The 22,096-nt window shown below is 42.7% G+C and overlaps 1 protein-coding gene across 1 annotated transcript in view; it reads left to right on the top strand.

Annotated features, from left to right (window-relative positions):
* Positions 1-1,575: 1,575 nt before the first annotated feature.
* AGPAT4 (1-acylglycerol-3-phosphate O-acyltransferase 4) overlaps positions 1,576-22,096 on the top strand; it is a 68,778-nt gene continuing 48,257 nt past the window's right edge. Inside the window, exons 1-3 of the mRNA XM_063151780.1 lie at positions 1,576-1,633; positions 11,287-11,405; positions 15,569-15,799. Coding sequence (XP_063007850.1) covers positions 15,622-15,799 — 178 coding nt within the window. The 5' untranslated portion in view covers positions 1,576-1,633; positions 11,287-11,405; positions 15,569-15,621. The remainder of the gene's footprint in view (positions 1,634-11,286; positions 11,406-15,568; positions 15,800-22,096) is intronic.

Raw genomic sequence — 22,096 nt, forward strand, 5'->3', positions numbered from 1 at the left:
CCTTTACCAATCTCTCACCACATAGCAGCCCAGCATCTAGTGAGCTAGACTCAACTCCTCCATGACCAAATTGGAATAAGGTGACTACATCTTGACCTCCTGAAGAGTAAACTCAACACACCCCATCAGCAGGAACCTGTCAGGGCACTGATGGCACATCAGTGTAACATCAAGTTACATCTTGATAGACCTCACCAGCCTCACCTGGGAGCCACACACACATGGCCCATGGGCGAGAGCTCTATTTAAACCCAGGTCTGGGGCTTTAGTCTCTGTCAGAGCTTTCTAGTAGATACTTGTGTGTTTGGCTTGGTCTCCTGCCTTGTTTCCCAACCCCATTGTAGTTCTTTTTCTAGCTGTGGCCTTATTGTCTGCTGCTCTTTGTACAATCTTTAGAACTGTTTCGTTGCTGCATCTTGTCCAGGACTGTCAGTGCTGCCACTGCCCTGCTCAGGTACTGTGGCAAAGTGCTCTGGCCAGGGAGTACACTGCCTGTGGCATGGCCACCCTCAGCTCCAGGCTTTTCCTCCCTTGAGCAGCAGCCTTGCTATTGCTGCTCCCTAAGAGCAATAGTACTAATGATAATTACAACAATAACGATAAATGTAATGAAAAGGAGAGAGAGGAATAAAGCCCTGGAAAAACAAGTGGTGCACAGTAGAGTGCTCAGCAGATACTGACTGATGCCTAGCCAGTAGTTGCTGACTGGAGTTAAACCACGACAAGTGTTTCATTTGCCTTCATCTTACATTGAAGATAAACAGGAATTCGATGTGGTTGGTATGAACCGGGACTGTAACAGGGCTTTGCTTTGTCCAGCTCATCACCTGCCAGCCCCCAGCCTCGGGAGCCCTCCAGCCCCGCTATAACCAGACACTCAGCAGCTGACAGTGCTGTCCCAGCGATGTGTCATCCCAGTCACCATCACCTTCTAATGCTTTGGGTGTTTATAATAGAGTCAGTTCCTGCTGTTCTCTAGTCATAGAAGCTGCCTTTCACCTCACAATCAGAGTCTGGCAGCAAATGTTTGCTGGACTGAATATTGTGTGTCAGAGTACTCGGTGCTTGGATGGCTGCCACGGCATTTATCTTTTTCCACAGCATCCAGGCCGTGGAGCTCCTTTTTGTTGCCGGGTTTCTACTTGAAGGGTCAGACAGTCACAGGTGCGCATCACCCCGCGTTTACTCCGGGAAGGGATGACGAGCACTCAGCTCCGAGCAGCGCCGGCGACGCTGAGGGGACCGGCGCTACGCCGCGCCCCTTCCCCCGGCCGCCGCTTGCCCGGCTCCCCCTCCCTCCTCGGAGTCCGCGGCCCTTCCTCAGCCGCGCCGCGGCACCGGGAGCTCTCCTGCTCCGCTCCGGCAGCGCCCCGAAGGTTGGGCGAGGCCGGTGCGGGGAGGGGTCGCCCCTTCCCACCGCCCCCGGAGGAAGTGACATGATGACGGCGGGAAGGGAAGGCGAGGGGGGCCCCGTTCCCGGAGTGGAGCCGCCCGGCGGGTGGAGCCTGGCGGCCCCGCCCGAGCCGCCCGCCCGCTCCCGCCGCGTGCAAAGTAGTGGCAGCCGGTGCGGCTCGGCCGCCGCCCGCTCCCGGCGCCCCAGCGCGGCACGCGTGCCCAGGCCCGCCGGCGCCAGGTACGTACTCTCCCCCTGGCGCCCTCCGCGCCCCGCAGGTGCGGGGCCACCCTCTCTTCTCCGCCCGGCTTCGCTGCCCCGGGCGGACAAACCAGCCTCGAGCCAGCCCCTCCCTGGCGCTGCCGGCCCCCAGCAGCCGCCGGTGGGGCGGGCGGGAGAGGCGGGCGGTGGGCTGCGCGTACAAGTTCCCTGATTTAGTTGCCGCCGGGCTGGGTCTTCCCCGCCGCCCGGACCGGCGCCGTTTCTCCCGCGGCCGCCGAGAATTTTCCTGCCGCCTGCGGGCCCCCTTTGTGTGGCGAGCTCTGCCCGCGCCCGGGTTTCCGTGGAAACGGCGGAGCTACGGCGGCCCAGCCCCGCCGAGCCCCCTGTGCCGCGCCGGGCGGGCGTGCCGCCCCTTCCACTTTCCCTTCGGGGCTGGCCGCCCGGCGCGGCTGGTGGTGGCCGGGCACGGGGCGGGCGGTGCGGTTGCCCCGGGAACGGGCCGGTGCCATCGCTCCGAAGGCGCCGCTCCACAGCGAGCGGGCGGGCCCGGGTCGGTCGAGGCGGGAGCCCGTGAGCTGAGGCGGGGAGACGGGCAGTGTGCCTCCCCGGTGGCGTGCTCACGTGTTGGAGGAGCTCTGCCTTTCACCTATCGCCGTCTGTTCCTAAAGATGTTTAAGCGGAATTAAATAATGGCCGCGAACTGAGTTAAGGTGTGTCGGCTTATACCGTGTGGTGAACGTTATTTAAATAACAAGTAATGCTTTTTAGCATTTATTTCAACAAGTGAGCACTCACTCGAATGACTGAAAAGACAACCCACGAAAGAGTCTGTTTCAACAATGTCACACCAAGACTTCTGGTCCTTATCTTTGTTACGCGTCTCTAAAAGTAGTGGTTTAAGTCCCTGTGCAGACATCTAAGAATGATGTACCTTATGCAGGTGCTTGTGTGGGAGAGAGCAGCCTTGCTGCTACATGAAAACTGGAAATGCTTTACAATGAGGTTAGAAGGATGCCAGAAACTCTCAAACAAAAAAACCTAAGCATGTATTTGAAAACAATGATGCCTCTGGCCCAGGAAGTTGTTGTACCAGGCGATTGTGGTCTCAGCTTGTACTGATAATGGCTTCACACTAGAGTGAGTAGCAAAAGAATGAAAAACTGCTGGAATAGAGAAACTGTTGTGAAACAACTTAAGCTGAAATTTGCAGCCTATTGTTTTCTCTAACTTCTCATGTGAGGATAAGATTGGTGTAGACGTACAGAAGTCTGTTTATATACACCAGGACTACTTCGGTGTAAAGACTGCATGGATCAGTAGAATAGTGGATGTGCTCTAAATGTTTGCTGTCATTTTCTTTCTCTAGCTGCTTGTATCTGGTACAATACTGTGGTTTTCCAAACACAATGGATTGAAACACATATTTACTCACTTTAGAAATTTGTGTAAATATTACGTGTAGCTTTCCTCTTCCCTGTTAATGTTTTGCATTAACAATGCCTGAATAAGCTGTATTGAAAAATGAAACTTTAACTGTGTTTTATGGATGACAGGGCCAGGTTTCATGTGGAAGAATATATTGGGAAGCCTGCAGAGAAGAAAGAACATATTGTAAGCTGCTTATGGATAAAAGTTGCTCTTAAGTAAAGTTTAGCTGTGTTGCTGGCAAGCGCTGTAACAGATTTCAGTAAGTGCCACACAACAAGCTGGAAGTGACGTATTTTAGGAGTGGAGAAATTGTACAGAGAGGTTAGCAGTTGCTCAGAGTCACAGAACAGAGAATGCTGTGCCCAGAGTACAGTAATTAACTGTGTTTCTTGAAGCTCAGTAGGTGTCATTTTGGTGGGAGGTTGTTTTTACAGTAAGTCTTGCTCTGTCCAGCACAAATGCAGAGGTGCTGAAGCGGTGTTCATCTTTCTCGAGTGAGGTGTGCTCTCCTGGAGTCGTGGTTGTACATCACTCCCAGTCTAATGGACTTACTGTACCATAACAGACAGGAGCTCTGTAGGAGAAAGGGTCTTTTGCAGATGATGGATGAGAATCCTACAGCTGTACTCTGCCCTGCTGAAAGGGGTGGATTGTTTTTTCTGTTGTGTACCCTTGATTTTACTGCTGGAAGGTGAAGACTGGGAACAATACCCCTTAAAATCTCTTTTTGCAGGAAGACACTGTCACAGCTGTGCTGAGAGTAGCAAGGTACTATTCTTGTGTTGCAAATGAGCACTTGTGGCCCTTAGACTCTGTATTAGTAATTTAGTCTTAAATTTTAAGAATTCGAATTGCCCCTGCAATGATATGGAACACCATTTCCCTAACTAATATCATCACTAGTACTGCTGTCAGTGTGTCCTGATAAGGGAGCAGGAGGGCAACAGTGCATAGTGAGGCACTGTAAATGTACTTTACTCAGGAAAAGCTTTTGCAGCTGTGGGCCTTGCTTGCTAGGGAGAGCATTATACCAGTCAAGGCAACTGTCTCATCTGGTGTGTTTGATTCAGCTGTACTGAATGCAGTGGGCATTCAGTAAGGGGAGTAGAAATGTGACAGAACAGTACCCTGTGTGCTTCGATGCCTTTCAGCACTGGCTGTGGCAGCTGAGAGTGTGTTTTTTCCCTGAAGTGCTTTATCTGTGGAGTGGCCTTGCCCTGTGATTCATTTTGAGCTGTTTGGGAAAGTTAGCTCACCCGTCTGTTGTTTGGTGGTCTTGGGCTAATTAACATCTGACTGTGGTGAGTGCCCTGATCAGCTCTGACTAATGCTCGTGTGCTGCTCAGAAATGCTGACTCACTTCGTTTTCAGGCTTTCCCCTGTCTTCCTCCAGTGCCTCGAACTAGAAAGGAGATAGGGTCCAAGGGAAGGTCAGAGAAGGATGAAATTAAAATGAATGAGAGTAACTGTGTGTTGTGGCAAGGATGAAGATGCTGCAAAGACCCCTCTTTGATAACGTGAGAAAAGTATGATAGCTGGAGTGGATTTGCTGAAAAGGCACATTAGCTATGTGTTAGGAACTGAGCAGAGCAGTGTAGCAACTGTAGTGGGCCCACCAGGAGATGCTGGGTTATGGTCCTGCTAATGGTCTGTTCTTGACCTTGAACTTAAAGCCTTTTTACTTCTGTTTTGACTTTCTGACCTTCTGTCTGTCGTGTTATGTTCTGCCACAAAGAGCTTTACACTGAAATAATTTTCTGCTTCTTGCAAAAGGGCTGACCCAGCTTGAGGTTTCTACTGTAGCATAAATAACAGGAACAGGGAAAGGTAATTAACCAGTCCTAGGCTGGAAAGGAGTCAGAGATAGAGGTCACTGAGAGAGGGTTTACTTCCCAGAAGGTGAGGAGTTGCAGGCAAAGACAAGCACGCTGATTTCAGTTGCATGCAGGACTGTTAATATCTGAAAAACCTCTGATGTGCGCTAGGTTTCCTTTTAATTGTACCAACAAACTTAAATTTCAGTCATGGCTTCTCAGCAGGATCCAGGTGGATGTAAAGGTTTGTCCATGCTGGTTCAGTTGGCAGATAATGCAGGTTTTTTCATCTGTTGGAAAAAGGATAAGACTCGACATCTACTGTTAAAGACGGGGAAAGAAATATATTTGTGGGGAGTCAATATGTGGAAATGGCACATGATTTCAAGTGACAGCTACTTTGTGAAAGTTAAACTGTGTCCTGCTTCTCTCACTGTCTCCACGTTATCTGTGTCTTCACACATTGTAGTTTGCTGCTTCTTACCATGTTTTTGAGCATTTTGGAAAATAGTATTACTGCAGATACTGCTTTGCACTTCCAGAAGGTCTGGAAGCATTCTGCCTGCAAGCAGACTACAATTGCTCTTGAATAATTTATGAGGTTCCCCCCTTCGAGTCACAGGTGATTCGTCAGGAGTTAATTCTGTGATTCTGTCTCACTGCATGTTTTTTACATGCTTGTGCCTCTGGGTGTGTGCATAAATACTGCATTTCACCCAAAAAGACAGAAAAAAGCTTCATTTTATATTCAAGCCTTGTAAAAGTATCTCAAAATACTTAAAGTAAGCAGGAGAAATGCTCAAAGCCAGGCTTTTAAAAGGACCTGGGTACATGCAGTTATTCAGTGATGTTGTAGAAAATCCAGGTAGGTGTTGATGTATATAATGCTTAGTTGAGTGCAAAATTTATAAAAATGTTCCTGGATTTCTAGCTGCATGTTTAGAAGCTGCTAACATCTGCACACTTGCCATCCAGTAAAGTAATTGCAGTCAGATCAAACATTGTCTCTGAATGATCTTGCTGGATGCTTAAGGTGGTTTTGACTAGCCCTGGCTGTAGGTGCTGAGAATCCAGGATCATTAATTAGTTACATCACATTTAGCTGTTTTGGAGTCATAATGTTTGCTAAACAACAAAGGCAATTTAAGCTTGTTGAGAGATTTCTTCTGGCTTCAACAGATTTTGAATCGGATCCAAACTGAAACCTCCCTTTATTACTGGTGCCCGTGATAAAGGCTTTTATTCTCTGAAGCTCTCAAATTAAATCAGGCTGTTAGGGGACTGATGGTCAGGCAGAATGAGGAGGTTGAAAGTATTCCTAGTTCATGCTGTGGCAAAATAGTTCTGAATACTCCTGAGGCAGAGATGAGCGAAAACTGATGTAGAATGTGGCTGCTGATATCTGGGTAAAGCTGTCACCATGTTTATTTGGGTTTTTAACAGGCATCTGGATGTCTGGTTGTTTCCTGTGTAGGTACATCTGAGCCTTTCACTGAAGCTGGCACCTTATTTTTTGGAACCATGCCACCCACATCTCAGCTATAAGATGTTTTAAGTATTGGATGTTAGATCTTCGGGGCAGGAGTTGGTTTTATTTGAATAATAAATCTGGAAGCTTCATTCTTCAGTTAAACTATTTTTTACAAAAAGAATCATTAAACAGCATTTAATGAATAAGGACTATCCTTAATATCCTGTGTATCTCTGTCTTGGTGTGGCTACATCTTTTGTTTGCACTGTCATTTCCAGTTTTGGGATGTGATTTTCATAAAGGAGAGATTCAGCTACTTTATACTCTTCAGCATCATATGATAGAAGACAGACAAATTAAATCAATACTTAAAGGTTAAAAAAAGGCCTTGTGACTCTTTTTCTGTGTAATGTTTCCTTAGTATTCAAAGAGCATACTAATATTGTTTCATATTAATTAAAAATATGCAAATGGCTTAGCTGAAGGAGATTGTCTCCTGTCACAGAAGGTACAAAAACCTAACAGCTCACTTGGAGCTGTAATCAGATAATGGCACTTCTTGTTTCCTGCACAGTTAACAATGTCCTGTGATTTGTACTGGAAGCTTTTGGATTCCCTCCTGGAGAAGGTCAGTGCTGTTGGCTCATACTGTGTGACTTGGAAGCGCAAAGAAAGAATGGGTCTGTGCCATTACCTGTTGCATCTGTGGCAGCAGGGCTCAGGCCTGGCAGGCAGGAGAGCATGGCTGTCTCCAGCAGGGGCCATACAGCTGCTCAGAGAGAGGCACCACGTTTGAAGTTGTCACACTGGGGTTTTGGGGACAGTAGGAAATTTGTTATGGCCCACAGCTCAGTGGTGGAAGTCGCACTTGAAACCAGCAGTGCTGTCACCATGGTATATTTCTCAGCTCAGGGACTTATGCCCAATCTCTGCCACAATTTTTAAGATTTTTGCTGCCACAAATTCTATGTTATACTGTAGTTGCACTTTCTGTTTTTTTTTTTTTAAATAAACAAAACAACAAAGCCACACAAGTTAGGAATTAGACTCCTAGAAAAAGGCTTAAAGACATTACCCAAAATTACTAAAATGTAAATCACAATATCAGAAAATATAAAGAAATCTTTATATGGAAGTGAGGAAAGAAAGTTACCCTTTTCCCAATGCTGATGATTTTTATCTTCCCGTTGATGTCTTTGTAGCATCTATCAATGCCTTTAATTCCTTCTAAGGGTCAGAATAATAGGGAAGACTTGTATTTGTGTGCACACACACGTAATAGTGCCCACTTGGTGCTAAAGTTGTAAACTTGTAGTTTATGGTACAGAACCATCCAAGCTGCTGAATACTTGACTTGGATTTCTTGAGGAATGGAGAAAGGAAGGGAAAGCAGAGTGCATTAGATCAGCACATACATCCTGGGTTGTACAGGAGCAGTTATACCTATGGCAGCATCTGCTTCTGCTGAAGGTCCTTGTGGGATGTGTCCATTCCATCTCTGCTCCCTGTGTGTGACCTTTAAAAAGGTGTTGCAAGGCAGATGTGAGGGTGGGCAAGAAGGCAAAGGAGTATGAAAAGTACCATTTTGTGTTGAAAGCTGGAGTCTGGGGAAGTGGCAGGTTGTGGTTCTGCTGTTGGCTGTTCTGTGGATTTACTGTGTAACTTTCACAAGCTCTCTACCATGGGACGTAAGAGGGGAGCAGCAACAGGGATCTTTCCAGGTTTATTTCACTAGTGTCTTCTCAATTGCTGTAGCTTTTTCTGTCAACTGAGATGGATAAGTACAGGCAAAAAATGGACAAAATCCATAACTGCTTTCTAATCCTACATACATGAAGGATTTGATCTTGCATAGAGAAATGGACTTGCTCGTGTTACTGAGTCTGCTGAGAAGATAGGAAACTCTTCTGCCTGGATACAACTGCTTGTGTGTTAGAGATGTGTTTGTTGCAGAACTAGAGTTAGAAGGTGACTTATGTGTTAGAGGTGTGTTTGTCTGTTGCAGGACTGGAGTTGGGAGGCGATACTTTTATAATCTAACTTTGCAACTCATTGTGGGTAAGAACAGGAGGATTAAATATTTGAAGCTTTGAAGTAAATGTGGTCCATGTTTCTGTGTTGCCTCACACGTAAACGTGGTTTGGATGCAGGGGAAGTATTTTGTCTGTTGAGACTGTATAAGCAGTTCCTGTACCTTGTGCTGGCTCTTTGTGTTCCTATGAATATAATTTATAGTTCTTTAAACAAGGTGAGGGCAATCAGTGGCATAAGCTATGAGCCTTCATAGGAGTGGCCTTCTTCCTAAAGCTTATCTCTTATCAAGGGAATGTTTGGACTCCCAGCACAATTTTAAAAAGCAGCCCTGTTTTTGTACCAGCTTTTGAATAATCCTTTGTCGGCCTTATTCCATACCCCCATTTATTTGGGCTCTTTAAAAAGAAATGTTTTTATAACAACCACTGAAGAACTCAGTAGCTACTCTTGTGTTGTATCTGTTCCTGCAATGCCCAGTGTAGAGGTGATCAGTGTGCCCTCGATACTGGGTAAGTATTACAATGCAGGTGGCAGCATCCTGCTGTACTGGCCCTGCTGCCTCTGTAATTTTTAATGTGTTCATTTCCTGTGTAAGGACTGATGGTGTGGATCTCACCCTTGAGAGATTTTTCTTAGGCTGTGCATTGAGGATCAGTGCCCTAACTAGACTGACTCTGATCTCTGTACTTCAAATGAACAGTTGCCCCAATTTGTCCGTGACTGTTCTGTACAAAATTTCAAAATTTCATGTATCAGAAATGCAAAAGCATCTCTGCTTACAGACATACATAGGTGTGTTTATATTTGCTAAGGCTTTGTTTGTTGCAAACATTCAGAATCGGTAATTTAACAAACCACCTGCACTTTTGCAGAATGCCATAAGTCATTGTAGCGACTTTGTGCAAGCATGTTTGTAGTGGAGTTGTTTTTTATAGAGTGCCAGATGACAGTAACATGTGGGTCTGGTTACCTTTGATTAACCACTTAATGTTGTCCATGAAAACAAATATTAAATTGTCTGTGAGCATGTGATGTAGTTGCATGTCATACACCCTTTGTGGTTATTCACCTCAGTCATTTTTGAGGAAATATCCAGGTTGATTTGTTAGTGCGACAGCATAGCCCACATCCTGCTTAGATTCTTAGTACACTTTCTTCTCATTTTTTTACTATTTAGTCCTGCTGTCTTGCTTAGTCCCTAAGTTTTACTTTTGTGTGGTGCTGCCCTTGTAATCTGTGCAAGTGACTTGTTAGATTAATGGACCCAGTTAAAGTTATGAAGCAAGAAAGGAAACAGAGGGACTGGACTCACTGGTCCCCAGGACTGAACTCTCGAACTGAACTCTGATAAACTCATCTACATCTTGAGTATCTTAATGTAACTCTTTATTTTTTCCAAGCAAATTGCAGATAATTGTGCTTCATATATATTTATATGTGTATATATATATATATATGAGTGTATTAAAGTACTGAAATCTGTGTGGGAAACAGTTGAACAGCAGCACTTGGCATTTTGGAAAGAAGCAACTTGCCTTCCAGTGCTATTTTTGTGAATTTCATGTTCTGCACCCGAGATAACTGATATACTTCACCCTCACGTATTTTTTGAGGATCTCTTTAGAAGCTTGGAACAGAAGTGCTTAACTTCAAGGGATTTATTCTTTCCAAATAAATACCTCCTCTCAGCATCAAGCGCTGCAGTCTCCAAATGTTGCATCTCCAAGGAGTTTAGTATTGATATGTGTTTAAGTTCATCTCCCTTCTCCCTGAATATTTCATGCTTCTGGACAAAAGAGCAAGACTGAACTGCTTCTCACCAGAACTTGGGCAGTTGCTCCCCACCTTTCCTGCTTCTTCCCACACTATGCATGCCTCTCTGGAGCTGCTGTCATCCTCCTCACCTTGCTGTATAAACATTGAGTCCAACAGGAGCTCTGCTATGCCTTTTGCAAGTAAGGTATGTGTACACAGAGGACTTGTGTCCTGGTAGGCATGCAGAGTTTGTGTAGCTGTTTTCCCAACATTAGATCACAGCAGGAAGAAAATTTAAAAAGGAAAAGGGGAAACCATTGCACTACAATGCTGCAATAACCATTTGAAAACTCCCAGATTAATACTTCTATTTCTTCAGTTGACACTCTGTTATGCAAATCATCTCTCTGCTCACTAGAAGATAAACAGTAAGTCAGTTTTATAGCAGGTATATAAATTTGAAATTCTAAATCTTGCTGGTAGATGGTATGCATTCTTCAGCTTTTGAAGCAGCCAGACTGACTGATCTCTCCATTGTAACAATGTGTAACTCAGTAATGCTGGACTCCTTCTAAAAATCTAAAAACATTCCTAAATTCTCTTAACTTTAGGGAAGCATCTTAAGACATGCTCAAATTATTCCCCAGTTTGGGAATTTTTGGAGAAATTGTGGTGGGTTGGCCTTGGCTGACTTGGTTTGCATCAAACTGTTCCCTTGCTCCCCTTCCTCAGCAGGACAAGGGAAGAAAATAGGACCAAAAAGTTTGTGTGTTGAGGTAAGGACAGGGGTCATTCACCAGTTACCATCATGGTCAAAACAGACTTTACTTGGGGAAATTTAAAATTATTTATTATCAGCTGATAACAAAGAAGGGCAGTGGAAAAAATGCTCTAGGGGGAGGTGGAAAGTGATTCAAACCCTAATTAAGCATGAGGCAAATAGATAATTCTTCCTCCAGATTTGGATTTTTTGGTGTGGCATGTACAGACACAGTCTCCTTGCAGATGAATACACACCTGGATGCAACCTCACTTTTGCTAGCTTGACCAAAAGAGAAGAGCACAGGGGTTTCCTGTGACTTGCTTTGCTTATGTATTTCATGTACAGCAGCACTGTTAAAATATACTCTGATGTATATGCAGTGCTGCAATCTGTGCTCTTTTCACAGAATCAGTGAGGTTGGAAAAGACCTCAGAGATCGAGTCCAGTGTGGGACAGAGCACCACCATGTCAACCAGACCGTGGCACTGAGAGACAGATCCAGTCTTTCCTTTAAACACCTCCAAGGTGAGTGACTCCACCACCTCTCTGGGCAGCCCATTCTAATGTCTAATCACCCCTTCCTTGAAGAAATTCCTCTTGGTGTCCAGCCTGAACCTCCCCTCGCACAGCTGAAGACTGTGTCCTCCTGTCCTGGCTCTGGTTGCCTGGGAGAAGAGGCTGGCCCCACCTGGCTGCACCCTCCTTTAGGGAATTGTAGAGAGCAATGAGGTCACTCCTGAGTCTCCTTTTCTCCAGGCTAAAAACCTCCAGCTCCCTCAGCCGCTCCTCACAGGACTTGGGCTCCTGACCCTTCACCAGCTCTGTTGCCCTTCTCTGGATATGCTCCAGCACCTCAGTGTCCTTGTAGTGAGGGCTCAGAAGTGGATGCAGTACTCAATTGTGGCCTCGCCAGTGCCAAATACAGGGGTTTTGGTGGCAACTGATACTGACTTAAAAGGCACTAAACTGAAACTGCTTAATCTGACCTGAGCATATTTTCATAATAGTCTTTGTAACTCTTCCATCCAAGAATCTGGTTTAGATGACAAAATGCAAGAATAAGTGTCGTCATCCGGTTGGTTGTTTTTAACTTGCAACAAAGCATTTGAACACTGAATCAAAGACTAGATAAAAGTGAAAACTTTCATGAAAGCTTGAAATATGTACTGAAGAAAGAGATATAATGCTGACTTGCCTTTCTTTCTAAGTGGGTGATACCAGCTCAATCTAGATGCTGTCAGATACATGCCGTGTTGCTTTCCACACTCCATTAAATCTATATACTGCATGAACTTTGGACACAGGGGGTGGCACTTCTTTGCTTCATTTGTGTGCTTTCTCTAAAAGTGCAAACAGTTGTGAGTTTTTTGTGAAATCTCTAATTGTAGTCTCAAAACACTGCCTTGGAAGTATGAAATAGAGCTGTTCATTGGCAGCAGCCTCTGCTGGCATAGATTCTTCACTAGGCATATCACTTCTATGACCTCCTGGTCAGTTAGTCTAAGCAGAAGGATATGCTGAGAGTAGTTGAAGTAGAAAACACAGTGGATCTTGCTGAAGATTGGGAATTGGAGGGAAAAGAGTTAGAATGAATAGTCATGTAATTTGCTTTTAAACCTGAACATGTGACCTCTTAGTCACATGAATAGATGCTTGCTGACTTGGTCCCTAAACAGACATTTGAGGTTTGAGTCTTCTGTTCTGTGTCCAAAGGAAAAGTGTTATAAAGAATGTCTCTGTCTGGGTTAGATGCTCTAGCTAGCCATTTTCTCCTAATTAACTTAAAGGGGTGTTTGATAGAAGAGAACTTCTTGGCAGCATTCTGATCTTAATAGCTTCTGAGAAAATGCATTGATTGGCCCTTTTGTTTTTAAAAGATTGCTGTAATTTTCAGTCATTGTCTATAAGGAAATCACTAATTTATTAAACCAGCATCATGGATTAAGAATTAAAGACCTGACTCTTTTATCACTTAAAAACTGGTGTTATGTTGATGTTACCCAGGAGGACTATTAGACAAAGTGTAAGGTATTCCTGTGGACTCTTAAATGCATGTTTCTAGACTTCATTCATAAGATCAGAACTGATTTTTTTGTTACTTGTACCAAGAATAAATTGCATTCTTGGAGTTTGGGTAATGAAAACAGAAAAAAAAAATCTTATGAGTTTATGTCTGAGAAACAGAAACTTAGCTACCATTCCATATACAATGTTTAGGTTGCATATTTTATAGGTAGTCAAAAGAGAAAATTTCTCTGTGTAGTTCCCACTTTTTGGAAAAAAAATAATCACTGTCTCTCATTTCTTGTTCCTTTTGCAAGCAAGTTAGGTTAGATGCCTTTGGATGGTACTGCTTAAGTAGATTTAGTTTGCCTTAAAACAGCTCTCTGAAGCTTCACCAAATTGAAGTTTGATGGCTAAAGTAGGAAAGTGAGGAATTAATTACTTTCAGACATGCCATTGTGGCTTAATAAAATTGTAAGGCAATAATTATGTTTATCAAGGTTATCTCATATTTGTTTATTTTATTTCTGTGAAGTTTTAAAGACACAGCAGGAAGTAAATGATTCACATAAATGTAACATTTTAATAAAGTTGGCATCTGTTATAACAAAAAGGTAACAAAAAAATTACTGGATTAATTGGTGGACAAAAAGACTATTTTTGTTACTAAGTCTATCTGTCATCTGCTTTCTAAGGTAGATTTATGTTGATTATATCAAATAGTGAGTTTTCAGGTCTTCACTAAGTAAGCAGTGCTCTGGTCTTTATTTGTGGCTGCTGTTTTTGTGCTTTATCCCATGGCTTACTGATCTGTGGGAATTACCTTAGTATGATTCTGTGGGATGGAATTAAACAGCCAGACTAGCACAAAAAAACTTTCTGATCATTTTTAGCCAAGGACAGTAGGATAAACCCAGTCATCAGGGTTTTGGACACTGTAGAGTCTTTGAAACCATCCACTTGCAGGTAGCTGGTTGCTTCTGTTCTGACTGTTTTAAAGAAAGTTGCTGCCTTTTTCTTTTTAATTGTTAGGCTTTGTCTTCTGAGTGTTCATTGGACGGATTGGAGAAGAAACACAGCAGTGGTTTCTACTAGACAACATTTCTCATTCTGCTTAGCTTTCAAAAACAAAGCCTTTGGTCAAAGCCCAAGCTAGTAAATTGTCTGCCACCCTAAGAATCATAGCTTTAATAGGAGGGTTTTTTAAAGCTGGAGAAGCTTTTTGCGAGCATCATGACAGTGGTTACTACAATGAATAGAGGCCTGTTCTACCATTCTGAGCTACAGCTGGTGTCAGCTGTGGTACTGAATAGTACAGCAAGACAAAGGGAACAGAAGGGCACATTTTGTCTGCTAATAATAGGCTTGGGACTGCCATAAACTCTGTATATAAATTATGCAACAATACAGATTGTCTTTCTTAAATTTTTCCTCATCTTCCTTGTGGTTGAAAGTCTGGCTAAATAACTTCCGAAGGCTCTGCAACAATTCTTGTGTGTGCTCTTTGATGTGGCGAGCAGAGTCAGCAAAGGGCAGTAACAGAAATGTTTCAGGTCACTGATCTAGGCTCAGTGCCTCACATAATGGGGTCTCATATAAACTAAAAGGATAGGCATAAAGATTTTTTTCATCAGTTAATTCCCTAGGCTGCTGACATTTGCTGTTTTGTTATTGCATGTGACTGGCACATTCAGAAATACTGTCTCAGGGCTTCCTCCCTGGGAAAACTCTTCCATGCCTCAGAGGGGGAAGCAGTGGAGGAGTGGAACGGGATGGCAGAAGCACCTCCTGTCTAACTGTATTCAGACTACTGGGGGTTGTGTTTACTGAGAGATGTGTGTTCATTCTGGTGATGGTGGGGGGAGGTCAGTGCAATATTTGATAGGTCAGAATACTTTGCAGAGGACATTTCCTCTGAATGCTCAATTGCTAAGTTTGGACTGGACCTTTCCAAAATTATACAAACATATCATATGTAACATGAGAATGGATTCCTTTCTGGAAACACTTCTGGGTCACGGGTTAGTACTGTTATTGAGGTTTCATTTCTGGGTTTATGGATTATAACTGACAGAATCAGTGTCAAGGAATTATTGAACAAATTGCATGTATTATGCACAGCCAAGCTTCTGTTCTCTTGCCAAAATCAACTGTAATTTGAGTATGAGAGGGGAAGAAGACAATAAAGCTAGAATTAAGGGGCTGCTGCCTCTTGTTTGGGGACCATGGCCTGTAGAGAAAAGCACATCTAACCAAGCTCTAAAGCTTGCATTTGCTTTGGAGCTGTTCTTGAAGATTACAGAGGTGACAGTGTATGTCTCATGAAGTACAGACAATTCAAATAAAAATACAAGTTCATATCAAAACTGTCATGTAGTTCAAACCAAAATATTTGCTCATATTTTATCAATGAAAACCTTATAGAAGAGTATTGTAGTCCATGGAGTGGAGTCATATGTTCACAGGTTTTGCAGAGTTAAGATTGAAATTTAAGAATTTATTTCCAAAGCCAAATGTAAATTGGTTCACAAATACAGTATTCTCTTTATGTTGTAACTTTTGCAAATACTGGCATCAGGCTTTTCCTACAATAGACTCAACTTTAAGTGTAAGCATGAAGTTTGTTTTAAGTCTGTCTATAGAGATAAATGCACTCTAACTGCTGATACTGTTTGGTTTTGCAGGTTGTCTTCTGAATTTTGTGTCTGAAGGTATCCTCTTGCTTTCTCAGCAAATCATGGACATCGTTGGCTTTCTGAAGTCGCAATTCATTTGCCACCTTCTGATCTGCTACATATTTATAGTGTCAGGACTCATCATTAACTTCATTCAACTCTTTACACTTATACTTTGGCCAATCAACAAGCAACTGTTCAGGAAGATCAACTGCAGGCTGGCTTACTGCATTTCAAGCCGTAAGATTTTTTCTTTTTTTTTTTTTTTTTCTTTCTTTTTTTTTTTTTTTTGTTTAAGTATTTTCATATTTTGCCTTGAGGGAATTGGTAGAAAATTTCTGAATTTCAAAGCCTGTATAAAGGTCATGTCTGCTTCCTACAGCACCTGCACTTGTATGAAGAGATGTATGCCTTGTTGAAATGTCTTCTAGTGCTGAAATGTTTTGCTCTTTTATAGTGGGATACTTCCTTGACTCAGTATGTTGAAGTAAGATTGCCTCTCATTTGGCTATCCATCATGTTTCCTTAAACCAAATGAGAAATATTGACCTAGTAATGCATCTCAGCAAGTTCAGCTATTATCTGCAGGCTTACAGTGTGAACCAGTCACTTCCAATAATGTTTTCAATCTTTTTATCACCCATAATTTTGTTTATGATCTTGGTTTAAATGTTTCCTGTGCAAATCCTCTTCAGGACTGGGAAATAACAGGAAAAAAAAAAAGAAAAATGTTTGATTTCATGTGTTTTTTTCTTAGGCCAGTTATAAACTGTTTTTTCTTTGAATAGGATTTCAGATATTCAGCTGCATCTGTAAGTATTTAGTATGTGCATGTAGTTATAATGCAGAGTACAGCAGGTAGCCTGTAATCATTTGAAAGAAGCAGGGATTGAAATGATATTGATTTTTCTGGGAGAGGTGGGAGCATGAGCTCAGGGTGTTGTAGGAGGAGCAGACCTTTGACTGCTGAGATGTGACTGTTTACTGGCACTTGATGAAACAGGTAATTCCTGTGCAATGAGTGACAGCTGTACCCTTTTGTTTGTTCTCTGTTAGAGGGAGTGTAGTGGAATCTTACCTGACAACAGTGAATTACCAGAGCATTTGCAGTTTTCTTGTTAAAATCAGTTTGCTTATATATTTGCTTTTAAAGAGCTGCAACTGCAGTTTCAGCAATTTTATTGTATTGCTCCTTCTGACTTCCACATAACTGCATTAATGTACAGCAGAGAGAATTCTTCACAGAAACTGTTATAGAAATGCTAATGTACGCACATTTAGTATTTAGGAATGTGCTGTTGAATGTGTCCAGCTTCCAGAGAGATTTCCCTGGGCCTATCTGAACCTCAAAAGTACTTTCTTAGAAGAACACTGTTGAAAAATGCATGCCTTTGTTGCTCCCTAAAGATTATCCAAGTGTGATGTCACTGTCAATGCTAAGTGACTTATGGATGTTTTTGTGCTGGGGAAAACAACCCTCCGGTACAGCATTTAACAATTGTGCTGTAGAAATGCAGCAAAATGGTTTCTTTCAAGTAATTTTTTCTGCTACTAAATGTTGTTAGTATTCAAAATCAACTGTGAGGTAGAAATTTGTCACATGCCTCAGTTTGGGGGCCACTAGGCATTATTTATCTTTCACCAGTGACTCTGATGAGTAACGATTCAAAGCATATTTTTGAAACATGCTTCTGACTGAAATTTCAAGTGCGTCAGAGTGTATAGTCCCAAATAAATTTGGGATGCTGTTTTATTACTTCTGTAATGGAGAGATGTTCTTTCTGAAAAATTTCTTTGTTGCTATGTGTATGTCCCTGAAGTATTGAGTTTGCAAGTGCTATTCATTTGCATGTGCAGAGACTGGTATTGAATCTGGCCAGGTTCTTACCTTTTGCCTGGCAGCACAGTGTATGTTTGAAGCCATGGCATGTAGAAGATACTGTACAGCTGTATATAAGTATATATTATTATTTTTCATGCATTGTCTTCTGGCCCATTCTTGCTTTTGGCTATTTAGTGTAGAGAGAGCAGCTATTCTATAGTCTTCAGGCTGAACCCTTCAGTTTATCTCAATCTAGTCTGATCTGGGGAATGGACAGTGTGGAAGAGGGTGTAATCTTGAATGCTTGTCCTTGGTGGGGCAGATGGCTTTGTACTCAGGGTTGTTGATCTCATCTTCAGTGTTGATGCCACTGGAATAGATTGTGTTGTCAGGTTTTTGCCCAGTCATGCTGAGAACAAAGTATGTCTAGGTTGAAGCTATTTATTTTAGCTTTACAACAGAGCAAGCTAGCATTTGATGATTCATCCTTATCTGAGTGATATTTGGAAAGGGGAAAATGATGGTTAATTTGAAAAACTATTTCAAAGAACTAAAGACCAATTAATCAAAATGGATGTGTTTTTGGGGGCCACTGATGTGGTGACTAATAAGTGAGATCTGTATGGGCCTGATGAAAGTTATGGAAACAGCCTACAGTTGGAGACAATGAGGTTCAGCATTGGAGAATATAAAGGTGTGTGCTTTTGTGGTGGTGGCAAGAATCATGTTGCCTTGAGAGCCTGATGCAGCCTGGCCTGAGTCACCAAGTCAACCAAAGAATGAAATAGAGCAGGCATGGTTTAATTGAAAAATGAAATGAAAGCAGCAGTTGTCCTTAGATCCGCAAAGTTCAGTTGTTTTCCATTTGATGTCGAAGGTAGAGATAAATGGCTCCATGAAATTGGAGAGTTATTTTGTCTTTGATGCTGTTCTCTTTGGGCAAGTTGGAGGTTTTTGTATTTCAAGTAGTGGTATTTTCTTACACCTTTTTTTTTCCTACCTCCTTTCTAATAAAAGAATGTAATATTCTCACTTCCCCTCGTGCACTGTCTGCTGTCATGATGCATATGGGAAGCTAAAGTTCTCTTGTGATTAATGACTTATCCTCAGTTGAGTAGTACAGCTTGAGTTGGGGTGCTTCTCTGTTCACGTGGATCAAACCAGACTAGCTTGAGTTAAAGTATCCATGGAATCATCAAGATTGGAAAAGACCCTTATTGAGTCCAGCTGTCAGCTCAGCACTGCCAAAGCCACCTCTAAACCATGTCCCTAAGAGCCACATCTACACATCTTATAAATATCTCCAAAGATGATGATTCAAATCCTGGGCAGCCTGTTTCAGTGCTTGACAAGCCTTTCCATGAAGAATGTTTCCCAAATATACAATCTAAACCTTTCTGGGTGCAGTTTGAATCCATTTCCACTTGTCCTATCACTTTTTACTTGGAAAAAGAGGCCGACCCCCACTTTACTACAACCTCCTTTCAGGTAGCTGTAGGGAATGATAAAGTCTCCCCTGATTATCCTTTGCTCCCTCAGTTGGTCCTCATAAGCCTTGTGCCTCAGGCCCTTCAGCAGGCTCATGCCGTGAGCTGGCTGCATGGAGTAGCTGTGGTGTGGTAGTTGAGCACAGATAGCTGTGCAGGCTGCTGCTTCTCTGCCGTGAGTTTGGCACCTGCCCTACAGCTTCTCCCCATAACTGCTGACAGCCCAGAAGGCTAAAGCCACAGACATCAAACTTCTCATCAATGCAAGTTAAAGAGCTAAATACCTTGTTTCCAATTTGAATTGACTGGAGGTTTAGCTAGAGCAGCAACTCACTTTTAATGAAGCAGGGCAGGTGTAATGGCATATACCAAGTTGCCTTCAGCAACTGGTGATGAGAAGTTATTGCCATTCTTGTAACCAGTTGTGAGTCAACAGGGTGAGCTTAGCTTCTCTACTGACCTGCTCCAATATGTAATAGCATTGGGATACTCTCCAAAGGGTGTGTTATCCATTCCCCATATTGCAGTTTGGGTTGCTTTTAGATCTCCAAGATACTTCTCATACTTTACTATGAGTAAACTCGTCCTGTTTGGTCCTGTTATCCCATTTGACAAATACATACAGAATAATGGTTAGTTCTAGTGCTATGTCCTCTGCATGTCTTGATCTTTACTGAAGAGTGTTGTTGCAAAGAGTGGACATCCAGCTTCAAAAGAACAAACTTTTGTCTGTGTTGGTCTTGAAATGTGCCAAAAGATTGGTAAGGGTTATGCACCCTCTTTCATGTTTAAATAAACAAACCAAAAAATCTCGAAACAAAAAGCAAAAGAAACCACACACACAAGAACCTAATAACCCTCCCAAAATAAAAACAGGACACCAATATTTTAGGGCTTCTAAATTGCAGAAAATATTTTCTGGCTTCAAGTATATATTCATGGATAGGTTCAACTGCCTGTTAATCCACTCCCCCTTTGGTAAAATGACAACCTGGATAAACTCCCTCATACTGAAACCAACAGAGTGCACCCTATTAAGGAAATTGAGCACTGCAAACCTCAATAGGGTGATAACAATAAAAATTTCAAACATAAGTGTGCTTGGAAGTTGGCATAAGAGCAAAGGTTGGGCAAGCAATCAATCTTGGGTTTTATTTTTTAATTTAGGAACATTATGTTCTCAGTTTCTTCTTCTAAAAGACAGGAACCAAGGTAGGAAGCACTTAGTGGGGAATACATCACAGTTCTCATAGATGCTGTTTGTGCCTGAATTGGAAGTGCTGGGAGTACACCTTACTCCTCCCTCTATGTCATAGCAAACCACCACAAGGGGTGCACACAGCTTCTCTGCAGTAGCTTGTACAGTAGGCCAAACACATCGAGGGAACAGGTAGTCTTGGGATTCATGCCATATATGCACATGGCTACACACCATGCTGGGCAGTGGGAAGGTGGTTTGTACTTCCCAAATCAGTTTGTGCTTGCTTGGCTGTTGAAGTGCAGCCCCAGGCCAAGCACAAGAGTGTGCTGGAATCCTGTGGACTGTTCAGGACACATGCTTAGACCGTGAGAGTGGGACATACACGTACAGGGTACATGGCTTCTTTAGAGGTGCTGAGTGGAGGTATTTGCCTGTGAGTAGAGCAGTGTTGTTATCTTGTCCTCTTGCTGCCGCTGTACTGGGGGGAAATGAGCTTCTGTGCCTCCAGAGTGAGTGGCAAAGTGGCCTCCTGCTGACTGTGCACCAGGTGAAGGTTGCATAAACAGAACACCTGGCAGTAATGACATGGTCATGTGGACATGTGCACAAGGGCCTTAAAAGCAACCAGATTAGCTTCTAATCTGCCTTCATAAATAAATTATAGTAGTACTAATACCTATTGTTATGCCATGAAAGGGGTGCTATTACACCTCTGGGTAAAGTTACACCATGTGGGCTGCAGTTTGTAGATCCTGCTGGTCAGAAGGCCCTTGTTTGCACTGAAAGGGGCACCCTGAAGCCTGTTCATTGACTGCAGCAAAAACAAGATGGAAACTGGTTCTTCTTATAACTGAGCTTCCTAGAAACAGAACCAGAGGAAATTGAGAACTACTTCAAGTTTCATCATCTTGTCTGACTGTTACAACACAGTAAAGCTAATTCCTTCTGTGTACAACTATAGGTTTTGCAGTGTGAGGACTGAATATCTGAACAAGGCTTTCTGGTAGTATTAGGGCCATGCTAATTGTTTCTTGGAGTTTAGAGGAGCCCTCAGCTATTTTACTTGTTTGTATGGAGATAGTGCTGAGGCAGGGGGGGAGAATTCTTGCCTCTGGTGCAGTTAAGTAGTTGGGAAGGGCTGGGAAGCAAGAGGTACCCAGAGAAGTAGGGCTTTCTTCTTCCTTCACTTCTGTTTACAACCATCTTATGCTGCAGAGGAAGCAGCCTGCTATTGTCAAAGTATGGCACAGTGCCCTTGACACAGTCCTATAGTATTTTATTTATAAAGCAACCTGAGTTATGCTTGTCAATGTTGATATAGTGAAGAGTTTTCATAGGACACTTAGGACTGCTTTCTTAGCCTCTCTGAAATGTTTTGAGTAATCTGTGCAAAATGTATTTTTCTCAAGAGCTATTTGTCTACACAAGCCTTTGTTATCTTAGTTCCACACTCCACGTCCATACGAAGCCACTGGTGAAGGTTATGGAAAGTTTACAACAACTAGTGGGGGAAAATTGGAGGCCAGATTTTATAGTCTTGCAAAGGGAAGATGTTGATTTGAACTGTTAGAAAAGTAGACCATCTCCTTACCCTTCTCTTTTCTCTCAAGCCAAGCTGTGGCAATAACTGTGGAAATAGAGTGTACTAAGAAAATGCCCATGTTAATTTTAATGTAGATAAATTCTAGAAAAAATAAACTTTAGTGGAAATCATCTACCCTGAAGTGTCATCTACTCTAATTCATTAATGTCTTCCTTCAGCCTATTTTCTAATACTCTTCTATACCTGTTTTGTACTTACGACAGTGCTTCTAGTTTTCTGAACAATTCTCCATTGAGACCAAACCTTGACTTTCTCTGCTTTAATTTGGAAAGACAGAAGGAGCAATCACTGCACCAGATTCTCCATTCTTTTGCTGGTAGAGTAAGATGAAATGTGTAATGTGTGTGTGTGTATGTGTTTGCCACATCCATCACAGCTTGGACTTTTTTTCCAGATTGTGTTTGCGGAATTGCATTAATTGCTA

The sequence above is a fragment of the Melospiza melodia genome, chromosome 3 (assembly GCF_035770615.1).
Source record: "Melospiza melodia melodia isolate bMelMel2 chromosome 3, bMelMel2.pri, whole genome shotgun sequence".
Classification (NCBI taxonomy): Eukaryota; Metazoa; Chordata; class Aves; order Passeriformes; family Passerellidae; genus Melospiza; species Melospiza melodia.